Source organism: Capricornis sumatraensis, chromosome 5 (genome assembly GCF_032405125.1).
Source record: "Capricornis sumatraensis isolate serow.1 chromosome 5, serow.2, whole genome shotgun sequence".
Classification (NCBI taxonomy): Eukaryota; Metazoa; Chordata; class Mammalia; order Artiodactyla; family Bovidae; genus Capricornis; species Capricornis sumatraensis.
In genome coordinates, this window is record NC_091073.1 from 118512024 (window position 1) to 118533695 (window position 21672).

Below are 21672 nucleotides of genomic sequence, written 5' to 3' on the forward strand. Positions count from 1 at the left end.
AGCTATTCTCTTGCTTCACTGTGGGGTGGTGGTGGTGGTGGTGGGTGGGGGGAGCCGGGTTTACACTTTCCTTCTTCGTTCACTTCAAAATACAAAGCAGAGGGAATTCATTCTAAACTCAGAAGGCAGGCTGCATCCTTCTAGGTCTATCTGTTTTCCCAGGTTCCAGAAAAAAAGCCTCCATTTAACATGGCAAACCAGTCTACCTGACTCTCACCTGCCTGCCAGTCTGATCATCTGTTGATTCTAAGACACAAAGTGGCATCCCAGCATCTTTACAGGTCCCAGCCTTCAGGCAACAGTCATAAATTCAGCTGAACAAAGCGGTTTTTAATCAAAGTGGGACTGGGTGACATGTAATAGGGAAGATGAGCTGTCAAAGGGTTCTCTCTGTTCCTCTGAAGTTCTCTTCATTTCTTTTATCCTTTGCATACATGCTAAGTCGCTTCGGTTATGCCCAACTCTTCGCGACCCCACGGACTGTAGCCCACCCGAATCCTCTGCCCGTGGGATTCTCCAGGCAGGAATACTGGAGCGGGCTGCCACACCCTCCTCCAGGGGATCCTCCTGACCCAGGGACCCAACTCCCATCCCGTGTCTCCTGCACTAGCAGGTGGATTCTTCACCACTGGTGCTGGCGACCCACTCTCCACCTTCACTGTCACGTTAACCTGTGAATATCTTTTGTGGGGAGGGGTTACTTACCTTTGGCAATTACTGTCTAGCAAGGAAAACTGGCACTCTAATCTTGTAATCATATAATAAATCCATACAATCAGCTTGTTTCTGCCCTACACCTTTCCCATGCCTTTTCCCCTGCAAAAGATCTACTTTTGTTCTTAATGTAGAAGGAGACGTATTTCAAAGGGAGGAAAAGCACTGATGTGATCCTCTGATATGGAATCAATGTTTAGAAAATAGAAAACTATCCTGTAATAAATATAAACCTTTACAATGTCATCATGAATATATTCAAAACAAATTATGAAGTAGAAAAACAATCTAATTATTTGAAAAAACTTCCGTAAGTCTCTTTGAGAAGATAAAGCAGACAGCCTACTGATGTCCAGACACACAAAGTCACAGGGGCTCTCTTGGCATCGTCCTTGTGCTTGCGAATCAGCAGCAGGCCAGGACGCCGGACACGCTGTATGGGATTCTGACACTTACCTGCCCAGCTGTGTCCACAAGTTGAAGATGATACTCCTGTCCATTTACTGTGATCAATTTTGTGAAAGCTACAGTGAAAAAGGAATTAAAATATTTGTTAGCTAGAAAAAAACAAACTTTCGATCACTGAAAGCTTGAACAATGACATCCAATTAAGCAGAGTCCTTAATAATCTCATAAAATGATCCCAGGAAACAAAAAAGAATGTCTGAGTTTAACAGACCCTTCCCTCCTTCCATTATTGAACTAAGCAGTGACGACTTACTAAAACCAACGTCAGGCAAACCTTGAACTATCTTCAAAGAAACTGAGAGCAGACAACGCTTCTATCTTACACAAAGCAGAGTGAGTGCTCTATGGACGGCCCTCTTGTGAAAAGTGCAGCATATAAAGCCTGAGGTCTAGAATGAGCCCAAAGCACATGACTTTTCATTAATTTACAGCAAGTCTGGTGTCAGAACACAAAGAGCTAATATTAACTGAAGTGCAAAGAACTTCCAGTGCATAAAAAATTGAACAACTTTATCGAGAAATAGAACGGCACAGAATAGGTGTTCTTTGTGAAGTCACCACTCGACTTGGCTTAAGGCTGGAAGCAATTTGTCACAACTACTTTTCCCTATCAGGGGAGAGGGTGGGAATCAGACTCAAATCACTTAGGGAAAGTTCGTAATTCTAAGGAGAAAGACAGCAGACAAATAGAGATGAAAGAGGAAAGAACCACTAATAGTAATAGGACATGAACCCCTGGTAATAACCATCTGAGCCCCTGGTAAATAAATGGAACAGATTTCTTCTGCACACCCCAGGCCCAGCATCTTGACTCAGCCTGAGTCCTCAATGTCCTGGCTCTAGCCCCCCACCTGACTGGAGCGGCCAACAGAATCCACCCCTTGTGCTGCTGAGAGAGGACCCACTCCTGCCACTTTGTTCCATAGACAAAAGAGACAGCAAAAAGCGACTGATGAAAATCCTGAGAGACAGCCGTGACAAGGAGAGATCTTACGTCAATGATGAATTCGCCCAGGAGAGAAAGGCTGGCCCCCAAGACAAGCGATAATCGAAGAGACGCGTCCTAGCACCAAGCTTTTCTGACGCGACCAGGGCGAGGCTAGAACCAGGGAAGCGAGAATCGCAGAGCAGGCCGCCCGAGCCAGCTGCCCCACTTCATCATCCCTGCGCTCTTCCTGAAAACCATCGCTTCAGTGAAATCGTCACACTGGATGAAAACTGAATCAGAATACATCAAGACAGGGAGTACCCAAGATAAACTGCTTTCATCACTTCTAAGAGAAAAATGCTACTGTACTCCCCCACGCTGTAACCTTGAATATGGGGCGCACTTCGGACTGACTGTGCTCCTGATCCCTGTCAGCCGGGGGCAGCCGTGGCGTGCAGTGTGAAGACCTGCCCCCCTCCCCATCACACTCAGTCAGGTGAGACCAGAAGCGCATCTGAGACTCGATGGAAGCTCTGTCAGGGACGCTGGTGAGCAGGAAACCTGGAAAAGATCACTGAGACAGAACACTCATCATTCATGAACTCTTTCCTGGGGACCGGTGATCACTGCCAGCACTGTTCCAAGTGTTCAAGATACTGCAGTCTCTGACCTCGGTGAGCTGACACCCAGGAAAGGGAGGATAAGCAGATGGAGAGACAGACACACACAGTCAATTAGCTTCCCTATGAGAAGCATCCAGGCAGAGCTGAAACTGCAAGTGAAAAAGAAACAAAGTCAGGGAAAAGTGAGAAAGACTAAGCCACGGAGACTGCGAGAACAGTGAGGGTGGGGGGGGGGTGGACAGAGGGGCAAGTTAACGATCACGCTAGGACGTGGTGAGTAACCTGGTGCGATCTGTATTTAAAGAAAGGATCACTCTGGCTATGCCATGAGTAGTGAGATGGATGAAAATGGATGAGGGACACAGGGAGATGCCATCTAGACTATCATGATCTAAGAAGGATGGGGGCCTGGACTGGAGGGCTGAGAAACGGTGGATTCTGGACGCAGTGCACAGGGACAGAAAGAGGGTTTTCTCACAGACTGGAAGCAGGTGTGCGAGACTGCAGATCAGGATGACTCCTGAGCTTCTGGGCTGAGCGACTTGAGGCCCGAGTCACCAGTTATCTGCAGAGGCAAGGCCTGCAGGAGCAGCGGTGGGGGCGGGGTGGTGTGGCTGGGTTTAGTTATGTTCAGCGTGAAAGCCCAGGAAATATCCAAGGGGCAACGGGGGCAGCTAAAGAAAACAGCTGAGCTGAGAGGAGAGACAGGGTCACCAGAGAGCAAAGGTCTGAGCGTCGGGGGCACTGCGAGGCCGGGTCAGAAAGAAATGAGATTTAACCAACGAACAGGGGACGTACTGGCCAGTGAGGGGAGAGACAGAAAAGAAACAAGATATTAATAAGCGTTTTAGCATTTCCTTGCCTAGGAAGAGGATGTAAACCCTCCTACACAGCAGTGAAATCAAACTGAAGACCTTCCATCTGCCGCAGGAACACTGCCTCTTCTTGTTACTACAGAAAAAAGGGAAGTGCAACGAGAGGCACGCCTGTGGGTTCCACAGCCCGGAAAGACACTCAACACAACCTCCCGGTGTAGAAGGGAAAGGCGCCGGCTCCTGCGAGCCTGACCTTGGGCTCTCCTCTCTCCCTCCCTTTTCCAATCACTAGAGAAATTCCTCCAATTTTCAACCTCAAACCCTGAAACTGCCGCAAGCAAGACGAACAGAGGCTTATGAGCTAAGTTAAACCTAATAAGCAAATTAGCAGCATATTAATAAAGGTTTCTAAAATGAGGTACTCACAAAATAAGATCTGTGTTACTAATGTGTGCTGAGAATTCCTAATTCATAGCCTGCTGGACAAGTTACCCACCATGCAATGCGTGGTGATGCAGTACAACACCTAAGGAGAATTTCCCAACTTCTGGTGAGGAGCTGTACTAATTCACTAACAGTGCTACTTCCAGACAGCAGAAACTGCGAACCGCTGCCATTTTTCCTTTAAATTATAAACTACCACTGTGAGATTTCATCATATCAATTTAGTTTCAATTGAGGTGTGACAGCAGCCATGAAATTAAAAGATGCTTGCTCCTTGGAAGGAAAGCTATGACCAACCTACACAGCAGAGACATTACTTTGCCGACAAAGGTCCATCTAGTCAAAGCTATGGTTTTTCCAGTAGTCACGTATGGATGTGAGAGTTGGACTATAAAGAAAGCTCAGTGCCGAAGAGTTGATGCTTTTGAAGTGTGGTGTTGGAGAAGACTCTTGAGAGTCCCTTGGACTGCAAGGAGATCCAACCAGTCCATCCTAAAGGAAATCAGTCCTGAATATTCACTGGAAGGACTGATGCTGAAGCTGAAACTCCAATACTTTGGCCACCTGATGCAAAGAACTGACTTACTGAAAAGACCCTGATGCTGGTGAAGATTGAAGGCAGGAGAAGGCGACAACAGAGGACAAGATGGTCAAATGGCATCACCGACTCAACGGACATGAGTTTGAGCAAACTCCGGGAGACAGTGAAAGACATGGATGTCTGGCGTGCTGCAGTCCACGGGGTCCCAAAGAGTCAGACACAACTGAGCAACTGAACCAACACCACCGTTACATTTCATCATATCAATCTAGTTTGAATTGAGTTGTGGGAGTAACACTACAGTATATAAGAAAGCACATTGGCAGAGCAGTATTTGGCCTAGAAATTTCCTCAAACTAGAAAATATTACCATGGTTTTATTGATGCTATTCTCTTAAACCCCTGTTAAAAGATGACTGAGTCCCAGAATTTTTGCTTTTGCAGTGATACTTCAGAGATGTGTTACTACTGAATGTCTGCTAGCAACAACTTGGACTAGATTATAAAGTTAGGTGTAGCAATTCCCAGATTTAGAGTACTGTTTTTTAAAACCGTAAAACCACACATTCGTTTATGATGCTACCAACACGTTTATGACAACCATTTTCTTGCTCGTTCCTTGGTTTCTCTGAGCAATTTTCTTCCGCTACATTGTGGGGGAAAGGGTGGAGGGTTTCTCACTGTGTTACTTGGTCAGAAGCCTCATATACGGAACGTGATGTCTGTATATGCCTCATAAACTTAAAAATTTTTTTTTTATTATTTGTTTTTGGCTGTGCTGGGTCTTCACCGCTGCATGGGCTTTCTCTAGCTGTGGTGAGCAGGAGCTCCTCTCTGGCTGCAATGCTTGGCTTCCTTTGTTGCAGAGCGTGGGCTCTGGAGCAAGTGCTCAGCAGTCACTCTGTGGCATGTGAAATCTTCCCGGACGAGGGATCCAATCTGCGTCCCCTGTGCTGGCAGGAGAACTCTTAGCCACTGGACCACCAGGGAGGTCCCACCTCATGAACTTTAAAGAGACTCATACTCGGACAATGATTTCTGCTCTTGCCAAAAAATTTAATAAATACTGAGAATTCAATCTTTATTACTGAATACTAAGTGTTAGGAAAATATTAAAAATGTGATTAAAGATGATGCTGACAGCCTTCAAGGTAGGATTATATTTTGGTTTTGAGATAGCATCAAGGTAAGAAAGTCCCACTTTCATCAGGTCCATTACTTACATACAAAGAAAATGTATTTATATACAACATGACTTTCCTTCCAATTCAATTTTAAATGGCACAAAGCTACACAATTAGAAGAACCACTTTTAGGGCAGAGCTTGCCATGAAAACTGTCTTCTATGGATAAAATTCCCCAATGAGCCTTAGCTCTTTAAGGACACAAACTTCGAAATTGCTACGTATAGCAAATATTAAGGGCAAGGTCATGGGTTATTCTGTCCTTATTCTGACGCTGAGGCAACCAAGCTTGTGCATGTAACATTCAGATGAATCTGCTCCTCACATGGGCACACTAGTCGATGCCAGCTAAACACATCAACACAGGATGGAGTCAGGATACCTCCTTCCCGAGACTGGCAGGGGTTACCTCAAACTCGGATCTGCCCAGAGTTAGCTCAGCAACCTACAGGCTTCCTTCCCTGCCACTAGCATGCTGGGACGCAAAGGACAGTTGAGTATTTTAAGCCAGGGGCTGGCAAACTCTGTCTGAAAAGGGGCCAGACAGTAACTATTTCAGGCTCTTCAGGCCAGATGGTCTCTGAGGCAGCCACTCAACAGCTCTGCAACCGTAGAGCTGAGATGGCCAGAGACAGTGGAGCACAGCGTCTTGGCAGGGCCACGTTCCGATAAAACTTGATGGATCCTGAAATCTGAATTTCACGCAACACTCACATGTCACTGGCATTCTTTTTCTTTTGACTTTTTCAAATATTAAAAAATGTAAAAATCATTCTTTGCTCATAAGTCATACAAAAAGACAGTGAGGCCTTTCTGACATGCAGGCCATTGTGTGTCAAATCCATCATGAGCCTCTTTTTTGGCAGAAGAAGTCTTCAAATCCAGCTGTTAAGAGTCATGAACCTGGCTGTTAAGTCGGCTTCAGTCTAACATGCCAATCAGACTTTGACAATCTCAGCTTTAAATCTGTAAGCTCCTCGGGAGATTCTAGGTAAGTCATGGTGTCAAGAACCTCAAGTCTTGGGCCTAGGGTTCTAAGACAGCCTGAAATAAGACCAGCGTCCAAAACACCCGCTTCCCAGGATGGAAGCATTCCGGGTTCTCTTCCCTGTTCCTGCGATCTAGGCTTGAGCCATGGGCCTAGAATCCTTCAGGAAGATTCTGAAATCATAGACTGATACTGGACAAAGTAAAGGGTGAGGCTGGTTCTGGTCTTGGGGGCTTTTTTCTGCACATGGCCTGAAACGCCAATGAGCTCTGGATACAACTTTTCAGAAAACGCTGCAAGGGCTCGCTCCAGTCCTGAAACAGCCCATTCTCCACGGCCTCCTCTCAAGTCTTTAGAGCTGGAAGGGGCTGTGGGGACTAGAGCGTCTACAAAAGTAAGGTACAAAGGAGCTGGAGTGTTTTCATCCTTTCAAGCCTGGAATCGCTAGAAAGGGCTACCGCTGAGAAGGGGAAAGAAGACCGCATACTCTCTTTCCATACAGCAGCGTCTCTGAGGTTCCAGTGTGGAACTGCATCCTATGGGAATGAGTAACAACGTCGAGACAATGGCATCTGGACATCATTCATTCAGTGTGAAGTAAGATTCATTCCGTGTGAAACGGGTAAAGCTGTGGAAGTTCTTCTGGGCCCCCAGCTGGAGATCTATAGGTTTAACTGAATACTCTTTGCAATCAAAGCCTCCAGGAATACACAGTGGCTGCTGATAAGCAAAAAGCAGGCTTCTCAGCTTATAAATCCCTGAAAACAATACTTACTATTTTCTATGGTTGGATCGTAGGAGTCAACAAATTGGCCTTCAACAAACTGAATCGTCAACGAGGATTTCCCTATAAAAGAGAGCAACAGCTCAGTATGTATCGGTATATTAAGGTAAAAAAAAATAATTTTACTATTTTACCAAAAATAGTCTAAGAAGAAATATATTTCATATATACAATAGGAATTTAAGCAATGAAGCTACTATGAATTAAACATGTCTGTGATACTAACAAACAGTACTAACCAATAAGCATATCACACAGTTTTTAAAAGTAAACAAACCTTTAAATAAGGTCTAAGCTAATTTCCTCTGGTGTCCCTGAAATCTGGTTATTAATTACGAACATAAAATTAAAACAGCATGATTAGTTTCTTTGAGTTCTTTAATTTATGGATGTTATAAGTGTTATCAAGCATAGCTTTTAAAGAGGATAAGCTGAACAGGGGCTTCCTCGGTAAATAATCTGCCTGCAATGCAGCAGACCTGGGTTCGATCCCTGGGTCAGGAAGATCTCCTGGAGAAGGGAATGGCAACCCATTCCAGTATTCTTGCCTAGAGAATCCCATGGACAGAGTAGCCTGGTGGGCTACAGTCAATGGGAATTGGACATGACTGAGCGACACACACACATACACAATATCTGAAAATATGCGATAAAAGTCTACTTTAACGAAACAAGAGCCAGCCTTCAGCTCTCTCCCCTCTGCTGTCAGTCAATTTCTCCTGGGGGGCTTGAGAACAGGGACCCTGTGAAGAAAGAGGGCAAGGCCACATTGCAGCCGTCCTGCTGAGTCCCAGGGGACTGGCTCCAGGACTCTGCTCAGACACCAAAACTCTAAGTCCCTCATGTAAAGCTGGTAGAGTATCAGTGAACTTGCAAAACAGAAATAGACTCACCGACACAGAAAACAAATGTATGGTCACCAAAGGGGGAAGGTGGGGCGGGGATCTATGAGGAGTCTGGGACTAGCAGAGATAAACTCTGAACAATAAGGTCCCACTGCACAGCACAGGGAATTATACCCGATACCCTGTAACAGACTAGAATGCAAGAGAATACGAGAAGGCAACGGACACCTCCAGGTCACTTATAATACCAATAATACAAAGCGAATACCATGTAAATAGTTGTCAGTGTGTAACAGATTCAAGTTCTGCTTTGTGGAACTTTCTGGAATTCGTCCCCCAACCCAATATTTTCCATCCAAGGTTGGCTGAACCCCTGGATGTAGCAACTGCGAATATGGAGGGCAGACTGATTTTATCAGCAGGAAACAGGAAGTGGTCCCTCCCTAATTTCACCCCAAACCCTTCCTTCTCTTACATTCTTAGAGCATTATTAAACACCCATCTTACGGGCCTGCCGTATCTCATGGAACTTCCACCTCAAAGTACGTGCAGGGAGCACCAAGGAGAGCAGTCTGATAAGACTAGTTTCACACTTGTGGGGCCCACCTCCCTCCAGACCACAGAGAAGAGAGGTGGGGCTCAGACTTTCACACCAAAGGCAGTCCCCACACGCTCCAACTAATAAACACACGCGCTTCAAAGTCGGGGCTGTGGGAGATGACAAGAAAAGCCCCCAAGCTGGCAGGCCTCTCTGGACGCATGTGCAGTAAGCACAGTTCAGAGCATCTTTAGGATGCCTAAAAACGGAAATTGTTCTCTACAAAGCAGTCTACCAGAGCTTCTGAAAATTAAGTGTTACTGTCTTGCTTAAAACCCTCACTGCCATCAGAATAAGCCCCACCTCCGAACCACAGCCCACGGTCCCAGGCTCTGTCCACCAGGGATCCCTATCTCATCTGCTGCACCCACCCTCACCCCCAAGTGAGTGAAGTCACTTAGTCGTGTCTGACTCTTTGCGACCCTGTGGACTGTAGCCTACCAGGTTCCTCCATCCATGGGATTTTCCAGGCAAGAGTCCTGGAGTGGGTTGCCATTTCCTTCTCCAGGGGATCTTCCCAACTCAGGGATGGAACCTGGGTCTCCTGTGGTTCAGGCAGACGTTCTCTATCTGAGCCACCAGGGAAGCTCGGTCGTATCCTTCCATCTTCATATCCACCCCCATCCCCAAGCTCCAGTCAGATCCTTCCATGTTCACCAAGTTCTGCTGCCTTCATGCCTTTGTCCCAGCCGCCCACCCCCATCTCTGAATGTACACACTTTTATTGTTATTGTGGCCTGAGTTCAAACATCCCTCTCTAAGACCGCCCAACCGGAGGTGCACCCACTCCCTGCCAGTCACTCTCTCATAGCGGTCTTGTTTTCTTTCTTTTTCCTGCTTAAAAGTTGTCTGAAAGGATCTTCTTTCACTAATCAGTCCACCAAGACAAGCACAGTGCCTGACACACTGTAAACACACGTGCTCAGACCTTTGATGGGCACGCTCACACTCAGACCACAAAAGATGTCAATTCATATACATGACTAGGAAACAGGTCAACATGTTAGTCCAAAAGTAACTGCGGTTTTGCACTGCTGGAATTTTCCATTTGATATTGGAATAAATATGGTTATGTTATACATCATTTTAATGTGTGTTTCTTGCTTTATGCTTTTTTCCTAATGACTTATTATGTGCTGTTTATTTCATATTTATTTTAGACTAGGGAAATGATGTTAGACAAAAAGCAAATTCAAGCAGTTTCTTATTCTAGTTCAAAACGGGTCATAAAGCAATGGCGACAACTTGCACCATCAACAATGCATCTGGCCTAGGAACTGCTAACGAACGTATAGTGCAGTGGTGGTTCAAGAAGTTTCGCAAATGAGAGACGAGAGCCTGGAAGACAAGGAGCACAGTCGCCAGCAACCGGAAGGTGACAAGGACCAGTGCCGAGCAATCCTTGAAACTGATCCTCTTACAAGTACATGAGAAATTCCTGAAGAACTCAATGCTGACCACTCTATGGTCATTTGGCATTCGAAACAAATTGGAAAGGTGAAAAAGCTCAGTAAGCGGGTGCCACACGAGCTGACCAAAATTCAAAAAATTGTCATTTTAAAGTGTTGTCTTAAGTCTACGCAACAACAAACGAGCCATTTCCCTATTGGGTTGTGATGTGTGATGAAAAGTGGATTTTATACGACAACCGGCAGTGACCAGCTCAGTGGTTGGACTGAGAAGTTCTGAAGCACGTCCCAAACCCAAACTTGCACCAAAAAAGGTCACGGTCACTGCCTGGTGGTCTGTTGCCCGTCTGGTCCACTACAGCTTTCTGAATCCCGGCAAATCATTACATCTGAGAAGCACACTCAGCAAATCGATGAGAGGCACTGAAAGCTGCAAGGCCCGCAGCCGGCACTGGTCAACAGAAAGGGCCCAATTCTTCTCCATGACGATGCCCGACTGCACAACCAAACACCTCAAAAAGCTGAACAAGTTGGGCTATGAAGTTTTGCCTCATCTGCCATACTCACTTGACCTCTCGCCAACCGACTGCCACTTCTTCAAGTATCTTGAGAACTTTCTGCAGGGAAAAACGCTTCCACAACCAGCAGGAGGCAGAAAATGCTTTCCATGAGTTCATCTAATCCCGGAGAACAGGTTTTCACACCACAGGAATAAACAAACTTAGCTCTCATTGGTGAAAATGTGTTGATTGTAATGGTTCCCATCTTGATTAATAAAGACGTGTTTGAGCCTAGTTATAATGATTTAAAATTCACGATCCGAAATTGCAACTATGTTTGCAGCAACCTAGTAAGAAACAGGTGTCTAGTCTGTGTTGGTGCCCGAGCGCCAGCCTGCCGGCGACACATAGCTGCAGCGGTCGCCCGGCAATGCCACGCTCTCCAGGCGCACTGCGGGCAGAAGGGACCATGCTGCACTGGCACCGCAGTGTGCCCACTGCCCTGCATGTCTGTATGCTTATTTTTCCTAAAGGGACACACACACAACCCAGCCTTAGCTCATTTGCGACTGTGTATTTTAAGAGGGAAGAGTACGTCCATGGAGGAAATGTTCTGACTTTGAGAAAATTTTGATGAGGGAGATGGTAACACCTGGCATACGTCAGGTGAGATACTAACCCCTTAAGGAACATTTAGCTCAAAATATAACATAACTCTTTTATGCAATGAAAGCATCAAGAAGGAAAACAAACAAACATACACCTCTTTTATAAGTTAGCAAGGCTGAAAAGTTTTGAAGAATTTTTTAAAAAGGAATTAAAAATGATTTTTATAACTTTTTCAAAGTAGAATTAGATTAAAACCAGTGAAAGAAAGAAGGTATGCTATGCTATACGTGTTAAGCTTCCCAAAGAGGGAAACCAGTAGGAAACACTGGATTAGAGAGTAACAAACCATAGTGTGTTGGCACCAAATAAGTCTCAACAGTGTTACTTGCAGGGGTGGCGGGTGGGGGGTGGGGGGAAACAGCCTCATAAATTATTGAGTCAATTTGCGAAGTGACGACCAAACTGGAAGGTCACACACCATGAGGGCTTCCCTGGTGGCTCATGCAGCAGAGCATCTGCCTGCAATGCAGGAGACCCGGGTTCAGTCCCTGGGTCGGGAAGATCCCCTGGAGAAGGAAATGGCAACCCACTCCAGAATTCTTGCCTGGAGAATCCCAGGGACAGAGGAGCCTGGTGGCCTCGGTCCATGGGTTCGCAAAGAGCTGGACACGACTGAGCAACTAACACGTCTTCACTTCTTTTACACACAGTAAACAAGACAGCATGAGATTAAGTGCAAAATCACAGGTACAGACAACCAGTAGACCACACTGAAAAATGATGATTACTGGCACATATCCGGTGAGAGTTCCCTATTCATATCTTTATAAAGGGCCTAAGTTACTTGACAGGCTTAACGGACATTTAACTGGAAAACACAAGTAACTACTCTGACAAAAGCAGACAACGCAGTTCAGCTCAGGCCACCGGCAGGCTGACGCCAAGCTCTCCTCTTCGGGAGCAATTGGGGCGCGAGAGCTGAAACCCCAGCTCCCCAGGGAGCAAGCTGGACTCCACTCAGAATGAGCAGAAGTGGGACTGAGGAAAAGCTAGGTCTCCTTAGGGTCTTTCATCCTTGGACTCTCCCCCTAAGGGGAGATCATTAAATACTTAAGAAGGAACAGGAAGGTTTTATTTGCAGACCTGACACAGTGGTCTACTGTTTCCATTCAAAAGTAGAACTATAAGCTAACCAGGGCTAAAATCTTTACAAGTCAGCACTAAACGATACCTATTCTCAGTAAGCAAACGCCAGTACTCACAGTGCTCTCAGTCCTGGTTCTAGTCACTCCTGGCTTTGAGAGGTGCCCTCATCAACCTCCTCCTCCAAACTGGCCATTCAGCTCCCTGGTCAAGTTCACATGCAGTCTGCCTGCAGCAGCTACAAGAGACTTTGCTAATCTATTGCAAACTGTGTTCTTTACTTGAGCACCTTTCAAAGTCTGGCCTCATAAGTTCACACACTGACTTTGGCTTTTGCCCTAATCCAATCTGGATTCTGAAACACTAGTTATTTCCTGAAGATGGTTCAACAATGGTCATGCTCTCAGAAGGTGCATTAAGTTTTAAATCTGAAGAGAATCTCAACTCCAGATCAACTCTTTGGAGAGACGTATGAAAACAATACAGGCGTGATCTGAGAGAAAAGGAAAAGCAGCGCGTGAAGAGATGAGGGTTTACCAATAGAGACATAAATCATTCATTTTGTAACAGTACTATCTTTAAAACAGGTTTGAAAATAACATATTTCAATACCCCACAACTATCTTCCAAATAGTCTCCCTCCAAACTAAGAACCACCTCAGTTTTAAAAATCATAAAAATTATTTTCAAAAAGTTTCTTCTGAACTTTTTTACCAGATCAAAGATAGCACTGCCATATTTATATGTATTTTGCAATGGTGATTCAGCATACTAAGTTTTTTCACCCAGTATTTTCACAACAGAAGATAAACCTTCAAGGCTGTTAACTGAGTCTCGCACTTCCAGACTGTTACAAAATGGGCACTATTTATACAAATGTTTTAGTAGCTTTCAGATTAGTTTTGAATGACTTTTCATGTTTATTCTCCAAAAAGAAAAACACTTATGTATCACTCCCTATCCCTTCCCTGACCCTAAAGTGCAGGGATAAAATGAGGAGGAGTAGGTTTCAATCTGCTAGGCTGTCAAGTCCTTGGGAAGAAGGGTCCATCAGGACCAAAGTCATGGATCTGGGACACAACCCATGCCAAGAACTGCTTTCATTTTCCCCGAGTCCTTAAACTTAGCACACAGGACTTTGATGACCATGCATATGAGCTGTCCAAACTCACTGGTCCTGCTACCAATAACCATCTCCAAACCACAAAACACCCAGATAACTCCACCTCCAACATCTGCACTTCCCAGCACCCTCACCTTCTGACTCCCATCACCTAATCCAGCCCATTTCTGAAAGCAATGTTGTCCAATTAGGGGTCATTACTTCACTAGATCATGAAATCAATATACTCAACAGAGCTATGACCAGCACTGTTTTTAAAGAAACAGGCACACAAGAGTGGACTGCAAATAATAAAGTCGCCAAGAAACTTAACAGTTACATAAACGCTTATGACTGGGGTAAAATGTGTTTCTTACTACAGGTTGAAAAAAAGTTAGAGGCACATGACTCTCTGATTCTCTTGAATCTCCAATCTCTACCACGGCTCACCTCCTTCCCTATGGTTTAAGCCCCAGAATAAATCACTATGCGCTAAGATGCAATGCTCTTTTATCAGAACCCGCTGATTTCCTTTCTCTGGGCTCGCTGATAAACCCTCTGATCTCAATCTAATCTTTGGCCTTTTCCTGAGCCTGTTGAGCTCAGCTGTAGCTGTGTAGGCTGGCAAGTCTCCAGCTGCGACCCCTCCCCCAGTCCCCTCTTTAGGAATCCTTTCTGGGGGTGTCCCTTCCCTAGCAAAGCAGTCAAGTGTGGTTCTGGCAGCATCACAGAGTAATTTATTACAAATGCAAATTCTTGAGCCCATCCAAACCTCCTGGATAAGAGTTTATTTTTTTATTTATTTTTAGCTGCATCAGGTTGTTCCAAGTGGAATCCTGGTTGTGGCCTTGGGGGCTTAGCTGCCCTGCGCCATGTGCGGTCTTACTTAGCTCCCCGACTAGAGATCAGACCTGAATCCCCTGCATTGAAAGGTGGATTCTTCACTAGTGGACCACCAGGCAGTTAAGTCCCAGATGGGAATATTAACAAAACCACCCCCCCCAACTCATTTGCTGCAGCCTGAAGTTTAATACCCACCCCCCCCCCCACCAGCCACAAGTTCAAATCCGACCATTCCAAATCAACTACCTCCTGCAGCCTGAAGGGTCTTCCCCAATCCTCCAGTTCCTCCCAGCAGCTCAGATCATGGCACCCCACTCCAGTACTCTTGCCTGGAAAATCCTATGGATGGAGGAGCCTGGAAGGCTGCAGTCCACGGGGTCGCTAAGAGTCGGATACGACTCAGCGATTTCACTTTCACTTTTCACTTTCATGCATTGGAGAAGGAAATGGCAACCCACGCCAGTGTTCTTGCCTGGAGAATCCCAGGGACGGGGGAGCCTGGTGGTTGCCGTCAATGGGGTTGCACAGAGTCGGACACGACTGAAATGACTTAGCAGCAGCATACTGGGCCGGGAACTAGGATACAACCCTGATTACCAGCTGAAGCTGAGCCTTCAAAGTCACAGCCACGAGCCCGGGTCTTCCATTCACCCCAGAGTGAGCAGCTCACCTGCCCAGCCCTCTCCACGCCGTTGCCTGGAGGCTAACGTGTGCGCTCAGCACACCCTCCTTCTCACAGTGCCAGCCCCTGGCTCCAGACCCCACCTTCTCCTGGTCACCTCCTCGCCGTCTCCCTGAGACACTTCTGAACTCCCTCTTCGTTTCTCCCTCTCCAATCCATCTGGTTTTCACACACCTCTGAAATACTTACTAAGTCTGTTTAAAAACCTCAGGCAGTATATTCTATCTCACGTTCCCCTTCTGTTCTCAGGGCTGGAGAGAGCCCTGGCTGGGCGCTGCAGCTGTTGGGTGCTGCCTGCTGGACCGGAGAGGAGTTGCGAGACATGAACAGACCTGTGACTTAAAGCTCCACCCGCTAGCCCAAGGGAAATGCAGCCGTGGGGACGCGTGTGGCCGCTGTGTCCTCCATGACCACAATACCTGACAAAAAGTGTGCAGCCTCTGGTGTCAGGAGCTTTTAGTTAAAAGTCAGGAAAACAGAGGCTAAAGCTATGGAAGCAATGAAGAAGAGAAGCAGTGCTTTCATTTTACAAAAGAAATCAAGGAACAGTGAAGCCTACAACTCAGAACAATCCCAAGAAACCCCTGGCCTGAGCCACCACGCTGGGACTTCTGGATGTCTATCTCTGCAGGGACCAGAAGCTGCACGGCCACCCAGCTGCAGGTGCTCTGTTCTCCCCGCCCACTCCCCAGAGCTAAATGGTGACATTACCCCAGCTTCCATACTGTGGTGCTGGAGAAGACTCCTGAGGATCCCTTGGACTGAAAGGAGAGCAAACCAGTCAATCCTAAAGGAAACCAACCCTGAATATTCACTGGAAGGATTGATGCTGAAGGTGAAGCTCCAACACTTTGGCCATCTGATGTGAAGAGTCGAATCAATGGAAAAAGACTCTGATGTTGGGAAAGACTGAAGGTGGGAGGAGAAGGGGGAAATAGAGAATGAGATGGTTGGATGGCATCACCGACTCAATGGACATGCGTTTGAGTAAACTCTGGGAGATCGTGGAGGACAGAGGAGCCTGGCGTGCTGCAGTCCATAGGGGTCGCAAAGAGTCGAACACAACTGAGCGACCAGCAATAACAACTGGCATTGAAACCTTGACTTCCAGTTTCAGGAGTTAGAGACAGAAGCACTGGGCTAGCCACTCTGTAAAATGAGGTGCGCCCCTCAACCTGTCCAAGCACCTTTCCCCCTCCCAGTTCTGCATCCAAACAGTTGTATTTTCTACGATGTCAAGCTTGATAACATTTCATTCTACTCTGAAGCCCAAGTTTTCAAAGCCCTGACTATGGGTTAATTCATTAATCTACTCAAGTATCTATTAAGCAGCTCTTGGCGGGCTTTAAGAGTCGGACAGGGCTGAGCATAGAGCACACACGTTCCAGGCGTGTTTGCAGGCACTGGGATCTATCACCAAACAGACAGAAACCTTTCTCTGGCATGTAAGTTCTAACAGTGAGGAGTATATTAAAAAAAAAAAAGATAAGCACAATAAATGCAGTAAATTTAGAGAAAATATGCATCTGTTCCTTGGAAACAAAAGGATAAAATCAACAATTACCATGATTTTTTAAACTAATGAATGAATGGATCTAAGCAACAATAAGGAGCAGCTGTTAACGCCACAAAAAGAGAAATAACCAGATATTATGGGTCTCCTGATGCAAACAGAGACCTTTAACCTGGAAGCAATTTTAAGAAGGTTGGGGAAGGAAAAAGAAAAAGAAACCACTTAAATCTAACCCAACTGTTAGATGTAACTGCCAACTTACAGGAAATAACAGGGGACAAATGAATGCCTGAATCCTGTGGGATGCAACAACTAAACCCAGGATATAAGGAACACATCAGGACCCCCATGAATCAGAGTCTCCTGGGGTGGGCCCACGTGTCAGTATTTTTCTAACTCCTCCAGGGATTCCAGCGTGTTTGAAGTTTGAAAATCAGGAGGGTTTCCCTAATGCTGAAGAACAAGGAGTTCTCCCAGGAACCATGTTAAAGTGTAGATTGTTAATCTAGTTGATCTGGGGTGGGGTGTGGGATTTTCCATTTCTACCAAGCTCCCTGGTGATACTGATCTCCAAAAGTGAAACAGTGAAAGTGAAGTCGCCCAGTCGTGTCTGACTCTTTGCAACCCCATGGACTGCAGCCTACTAGGCTTCTCCCTCCATGAGATTCTCCAGGCAAGAATACTGGAGTGGGTTGCCATTTCCTTCTCCAGGGAATCTTCCCGACCCAGGGATCGAACCCAGGTCTCCCGCATTGGAGGCAGACGCTTTAACCTCTGAGCCACCAGGGAAGCCATCCCTGATCTCCAAACCAAGCTCTGAAGTTTAGAACTCTGGTTCTCAAACTTAGCTGCACTCCAGAATTACGTAGGGAATTCCAAAAACTATTGGCAGAACCTCACTCCCAAGCAATTCTCATTAAGTTAGTAAAGCTGCAGTTGGGGTGAGGATTTTTAAAAGCTCTCCGAGTGATTTTAATGGGCCACAAGTTTGAGAACCACTGGATCAAGGTCAAGGATGGCAGAAAGAGATGGAACAAACTCCGTTCTTGAGTTGAAGGCCCACTCACTCAACCTCCAGTCTTCCATTTATAAGAACAAATACCCTTTCCTTGGACTTCCCAGGTGGCGCTAGTGGTGAAGAACCCACCTGTCAAGGCAGGGGACATAAGTTATGTAGGTTCGATCCCTGGGTCAGGAAGAAACCCTGGAGGAGGGCAGAGCAACCCACTCCAGTATTCTTACCTGGAGAATCCCATGGACAGAGGAGCCTAAACCAGGCTACAGTCTGTGGGGTTGCAAAGAGGCAGATACAACTGAAGCAACCTAGTATGAACATGCACCCTTTTCTTATTCTTTAAGCCAGCACAAGATAAATTACTTTGCAGTCAAAATCATCCTAACTGATTACAATATTACTGCAGTCAGAAGTGAAAATTTAAGTATCTTCTTTTGAAGATCACTCAGATCACTCCTCTTCTATTTGATAAACTTGAATTTTAGAGTGATAGGAGTCTTCTCTGCTTTAAGAAACATTACTCATCACTTGACTCTACACCCACTTGTAACTGACATAACCTGGAAGTAGAATTTCTCAAGGGACTTAGGTCTTTGTAAAAGAAACAAACATCAGGATGCCTTCTAGTTACTGTCTTGAATGATCCTCAGAAGACCCCAGAGCCAGAAACTTAAAAGAAAGCTGCCCACCAAGCAGGGAGTGGTGGGTCCATATTTCTGTCTGTTTGGGATGGGGGTGGCAAAAATGACAGGACAGGACACAGTCACAGATTCCCTACCAGGAACCAGTGGCAGACTTCATTTGCTTGGGCTCCAAAATCACTGCAGATGGTGACTGCAACCATGAAATTAAAAGACACTTGCTCCTTGGAAGAAAAGCTATGATCAACCTAGACAGCATATGAAAAGCAGAGACATTACTTTGCCGATAAAGGTCTGCCTAGTCAAAGCTATGGTTTTTCCAGTAGTCATGTATGGATATGAGCGCCGGACTATAAAGAAAGCTGAGTGTCGAAGAATTGATGCTTTTGAACTGTGGTGTTGGAGAAGACTCTTGAGAGTCCCTTGGACTGCAAGGAGATCAAACCAGTCCATCCTAAAGGAAACTAGTCCTGAATATTCATTGGAAGGACTGACATCAAAGCTGAAATTCCAATGCTTTGGCCACCTGACGTGAAGAACTAACTCACTGGTAAAGACCCTGATGCTGGGAAAGATTGAAGGAGGGAGGAGAAGGGGATGACTGAGGATAAGGCGGTTGGGTGGCATCACTGATGCAATGGACATGAGTTTGAGCAAGCTCTGGGAGTTGGTGAAGGACAGGAAAGCCTGGCATGCTGCAGTCCATGGAGTGGCAAAGAGTTGGACACGACTGAGTGACTGAACTGAACTGAACCAGGAACCAAACAAGAGCCTCACAAGAGGGTCTTGGACAGGGGCCAGATGAAGGCTCATGAAAGAACCCCAAAGAAAAGAGTGGTAAAGATGGATGGCAGGGGAAGCAAGAGGAGACCAACTCTAATACCAACCTGCAATCCCAAATTCCTAACCACACAAAACCCTCACTGCTAAGAAAAAACAGCGATCAGAGCAATTGGAATAGACGAGATTAATCTTATAAAGACTCCAAAGACTGTAACAAAAATACGCCAAGAGTTTCCAGAGATCATCCAAGGCATCACTCCTACTTTTAAAAACTTATGAAAAAGGGGCTTCCCTGGTGGCTCAGGGGTGAAGAATCCTCCTGCCAATGTAGAAGACACAGGTTTGACCTCTGATCCAGGAAGACCCCACAGGCTGTGGAGGAACTAAGGCCAGGCACTACAACTACTGAACCTGCTCGCCTAGAGCCTGCGCTCTGCAACAAGAGAAGCCAGCGCGTGGGAAGCCCCTGCTGCAGCTAGAGAAAACCCATGCTGCAATGCAGACCCAGCACGGCCAAAATAAGTAAATAAAATTAAAAGACAAAAAACTTACGAAAATAACAGGTTAAACACAATAAAGTCATTATGAAAAAAACTTTTTCACAAACCCCTTGTTAAAAAATACCCTAGGTAACATCTTTTGAAATACATTTCTATTTCACATAAAATATATTTCAAGGAAGTAGTGGAATAACTGTGGTTATATCTTCAGGGCAAAAAGCACTCACCACTGCGTAATCATCTCTTCCCACTTCCAGGACTCCTCTTACTCTAAGAAACATCGTCTCTTAACCAGTCTCGGGGGCAGGGGTTGATGAGTGCACTAGAAACTGAAAAGCACAGTACATCCTGGCACCAAGCAAACAGTAGGAAGAGCATTGTGGGTTAAGGCTCAGGATTCGAATTCAGATGATAGTGTGAACCCCAGGACGCTGCTGTGCCCTAAGTTCTCACGTGTGTGATGACTACTTGAAATCACAAAGACAAAGCATAGGTGATTACAGTAATCACTTATAAATGATTACTAAATCCCAGTACAGCATTCCAAAGTCAATAAAGCTTTTCCCAAATTACGACCACCACAGTAAGACTCTGACAATCTAAAAAAGATGTCAGTGTGATAACCCTGATTGCCACCTACAAGGATCCTGGAGAGAAAAGCACCCACGTGAAAAGTACACACACACCCTCCATAGGACTGCAGAGTGTTGTTGCCTTTTTTTTTTTTCCCTTAAAAAAAGGAACCACGAAAGGTTTTCCACTTAATCCTATTTAAAAAAAAAAAAACAAAACAAAACCAGAGAATTTCCAGTCATAAGAGGGATATGAGAAGATGAAAGACCAGGAAGGTCAGGATGAAATTCTGAAAAATGGACTAGAAACGAAAAATGCAGATTTTAATTTGCTTCAAAGTAAGTATTTATTACAAACCAAGAAAAAAAAGGGAGGGAAAGGGAAAATTCATCTCTAAGGTAAACAAAAACTTCAGTGTGGTATTGGCTGGCATAAACACAATACACAGATGAATGGAACAAAATGAAGGCCCTGGAAATGAACCCAGATGCATAAATGATGAGCTGATTTTGGCTAAAGGTACAAGAAAACTCAAGGGAGAAGAACCTTTTCCAAAGAAGTGTGCTGCCACAACCGGTATCAATATTAAAACAGAAAGAACCCGCCGCACCTCATATCAAATCTAGGATGAGAAAACAGATCACAGACCAACCTGTAACACCTGAACTATGAAACTTCCAGAAGAAAGCATAGGAGAAAAATCCTTGTGACTCTGAGTCAAGATTTCAAAAGTGTACTCCATAAATAAAAAAGGATATAGTGGACTTCATCAAAATGAAAAATGGTCAGTGATAAATCTTGTTAAGGGAGTGAAAAAGACAAGCCACAGACCTGGAGAAAACAGGTGCAAAACATACTATTTGACAAAGGGCATGAGTCAGGGTATGTAATAAACCCTCACGATTTAACAGTGAGAAAACAAATAGCCCAATTAAGTGGATGAACAACAGATTTGAACACTTTAACAAAGAAAATGTTCAAATGGGAAGTGAGCTCAAGAAAAGATGCTTATCATTTTTCATTAGGAAAATGCAAATATAACCAGTGATTGAAATGTCTAATTAAAAACGCCTACCATAAAAAATACTGACAATGCCAGTACTGGAGAGGATGTGGAGCAACTGATCTGTTTGGAGGGGATGCAAAATGTACAGTTAAAATGGTACAGTTTAAAAAGTTTTTAAAAAATAAAACGTACATTTATAAGATGACCCAACAGTCCCATTCTTAAGCCATTTATCCAAGATAAATGAAAAAGGTCACGCAAAAACTTGCAAGCATTACCCACTAACGGCTTTGCTCATAACTGCCCCTAAGTGGAAATAAACCAAAAGTCCTTCAACAGGTGACTGGATAAACAATTATATGAAATTCACACAAAGGAACACGACTCAGCAATAGAGAAGGATTAAATGACCGACAGACAC

At 45.2% G+C, this 21672-nt stretch overlaps 1 protein-coding gene across 1 annotated transcript in view; it reads right to left on the minus strand.

Annotated features, from left to right (window-relative positions):
* Nucleotides 1–21672, minus strand: part of RHEB (Ras homolog, mTORC1 binding) — a 51195-nt gene that overhangs the window by 12503 nt on the left and 17020 nt on the right. Inside the window, exons 2-3 of the mRNA XM_068972813.1 lie at nucleotides 7481–7552; nucleotides 1171–1238 (exon numbers count right to left, since the gene is read on the minus strand). Coding sequence (XP_068828914.1) covers nucleotides 1171–1238; nucleotides 7481–7552 — 140 coding nt within the window. The remainder of the gene's footprint in view (nucleotides 1–1170; nucleotides 1239–7480; nucleotides 7553–21672) is intronic.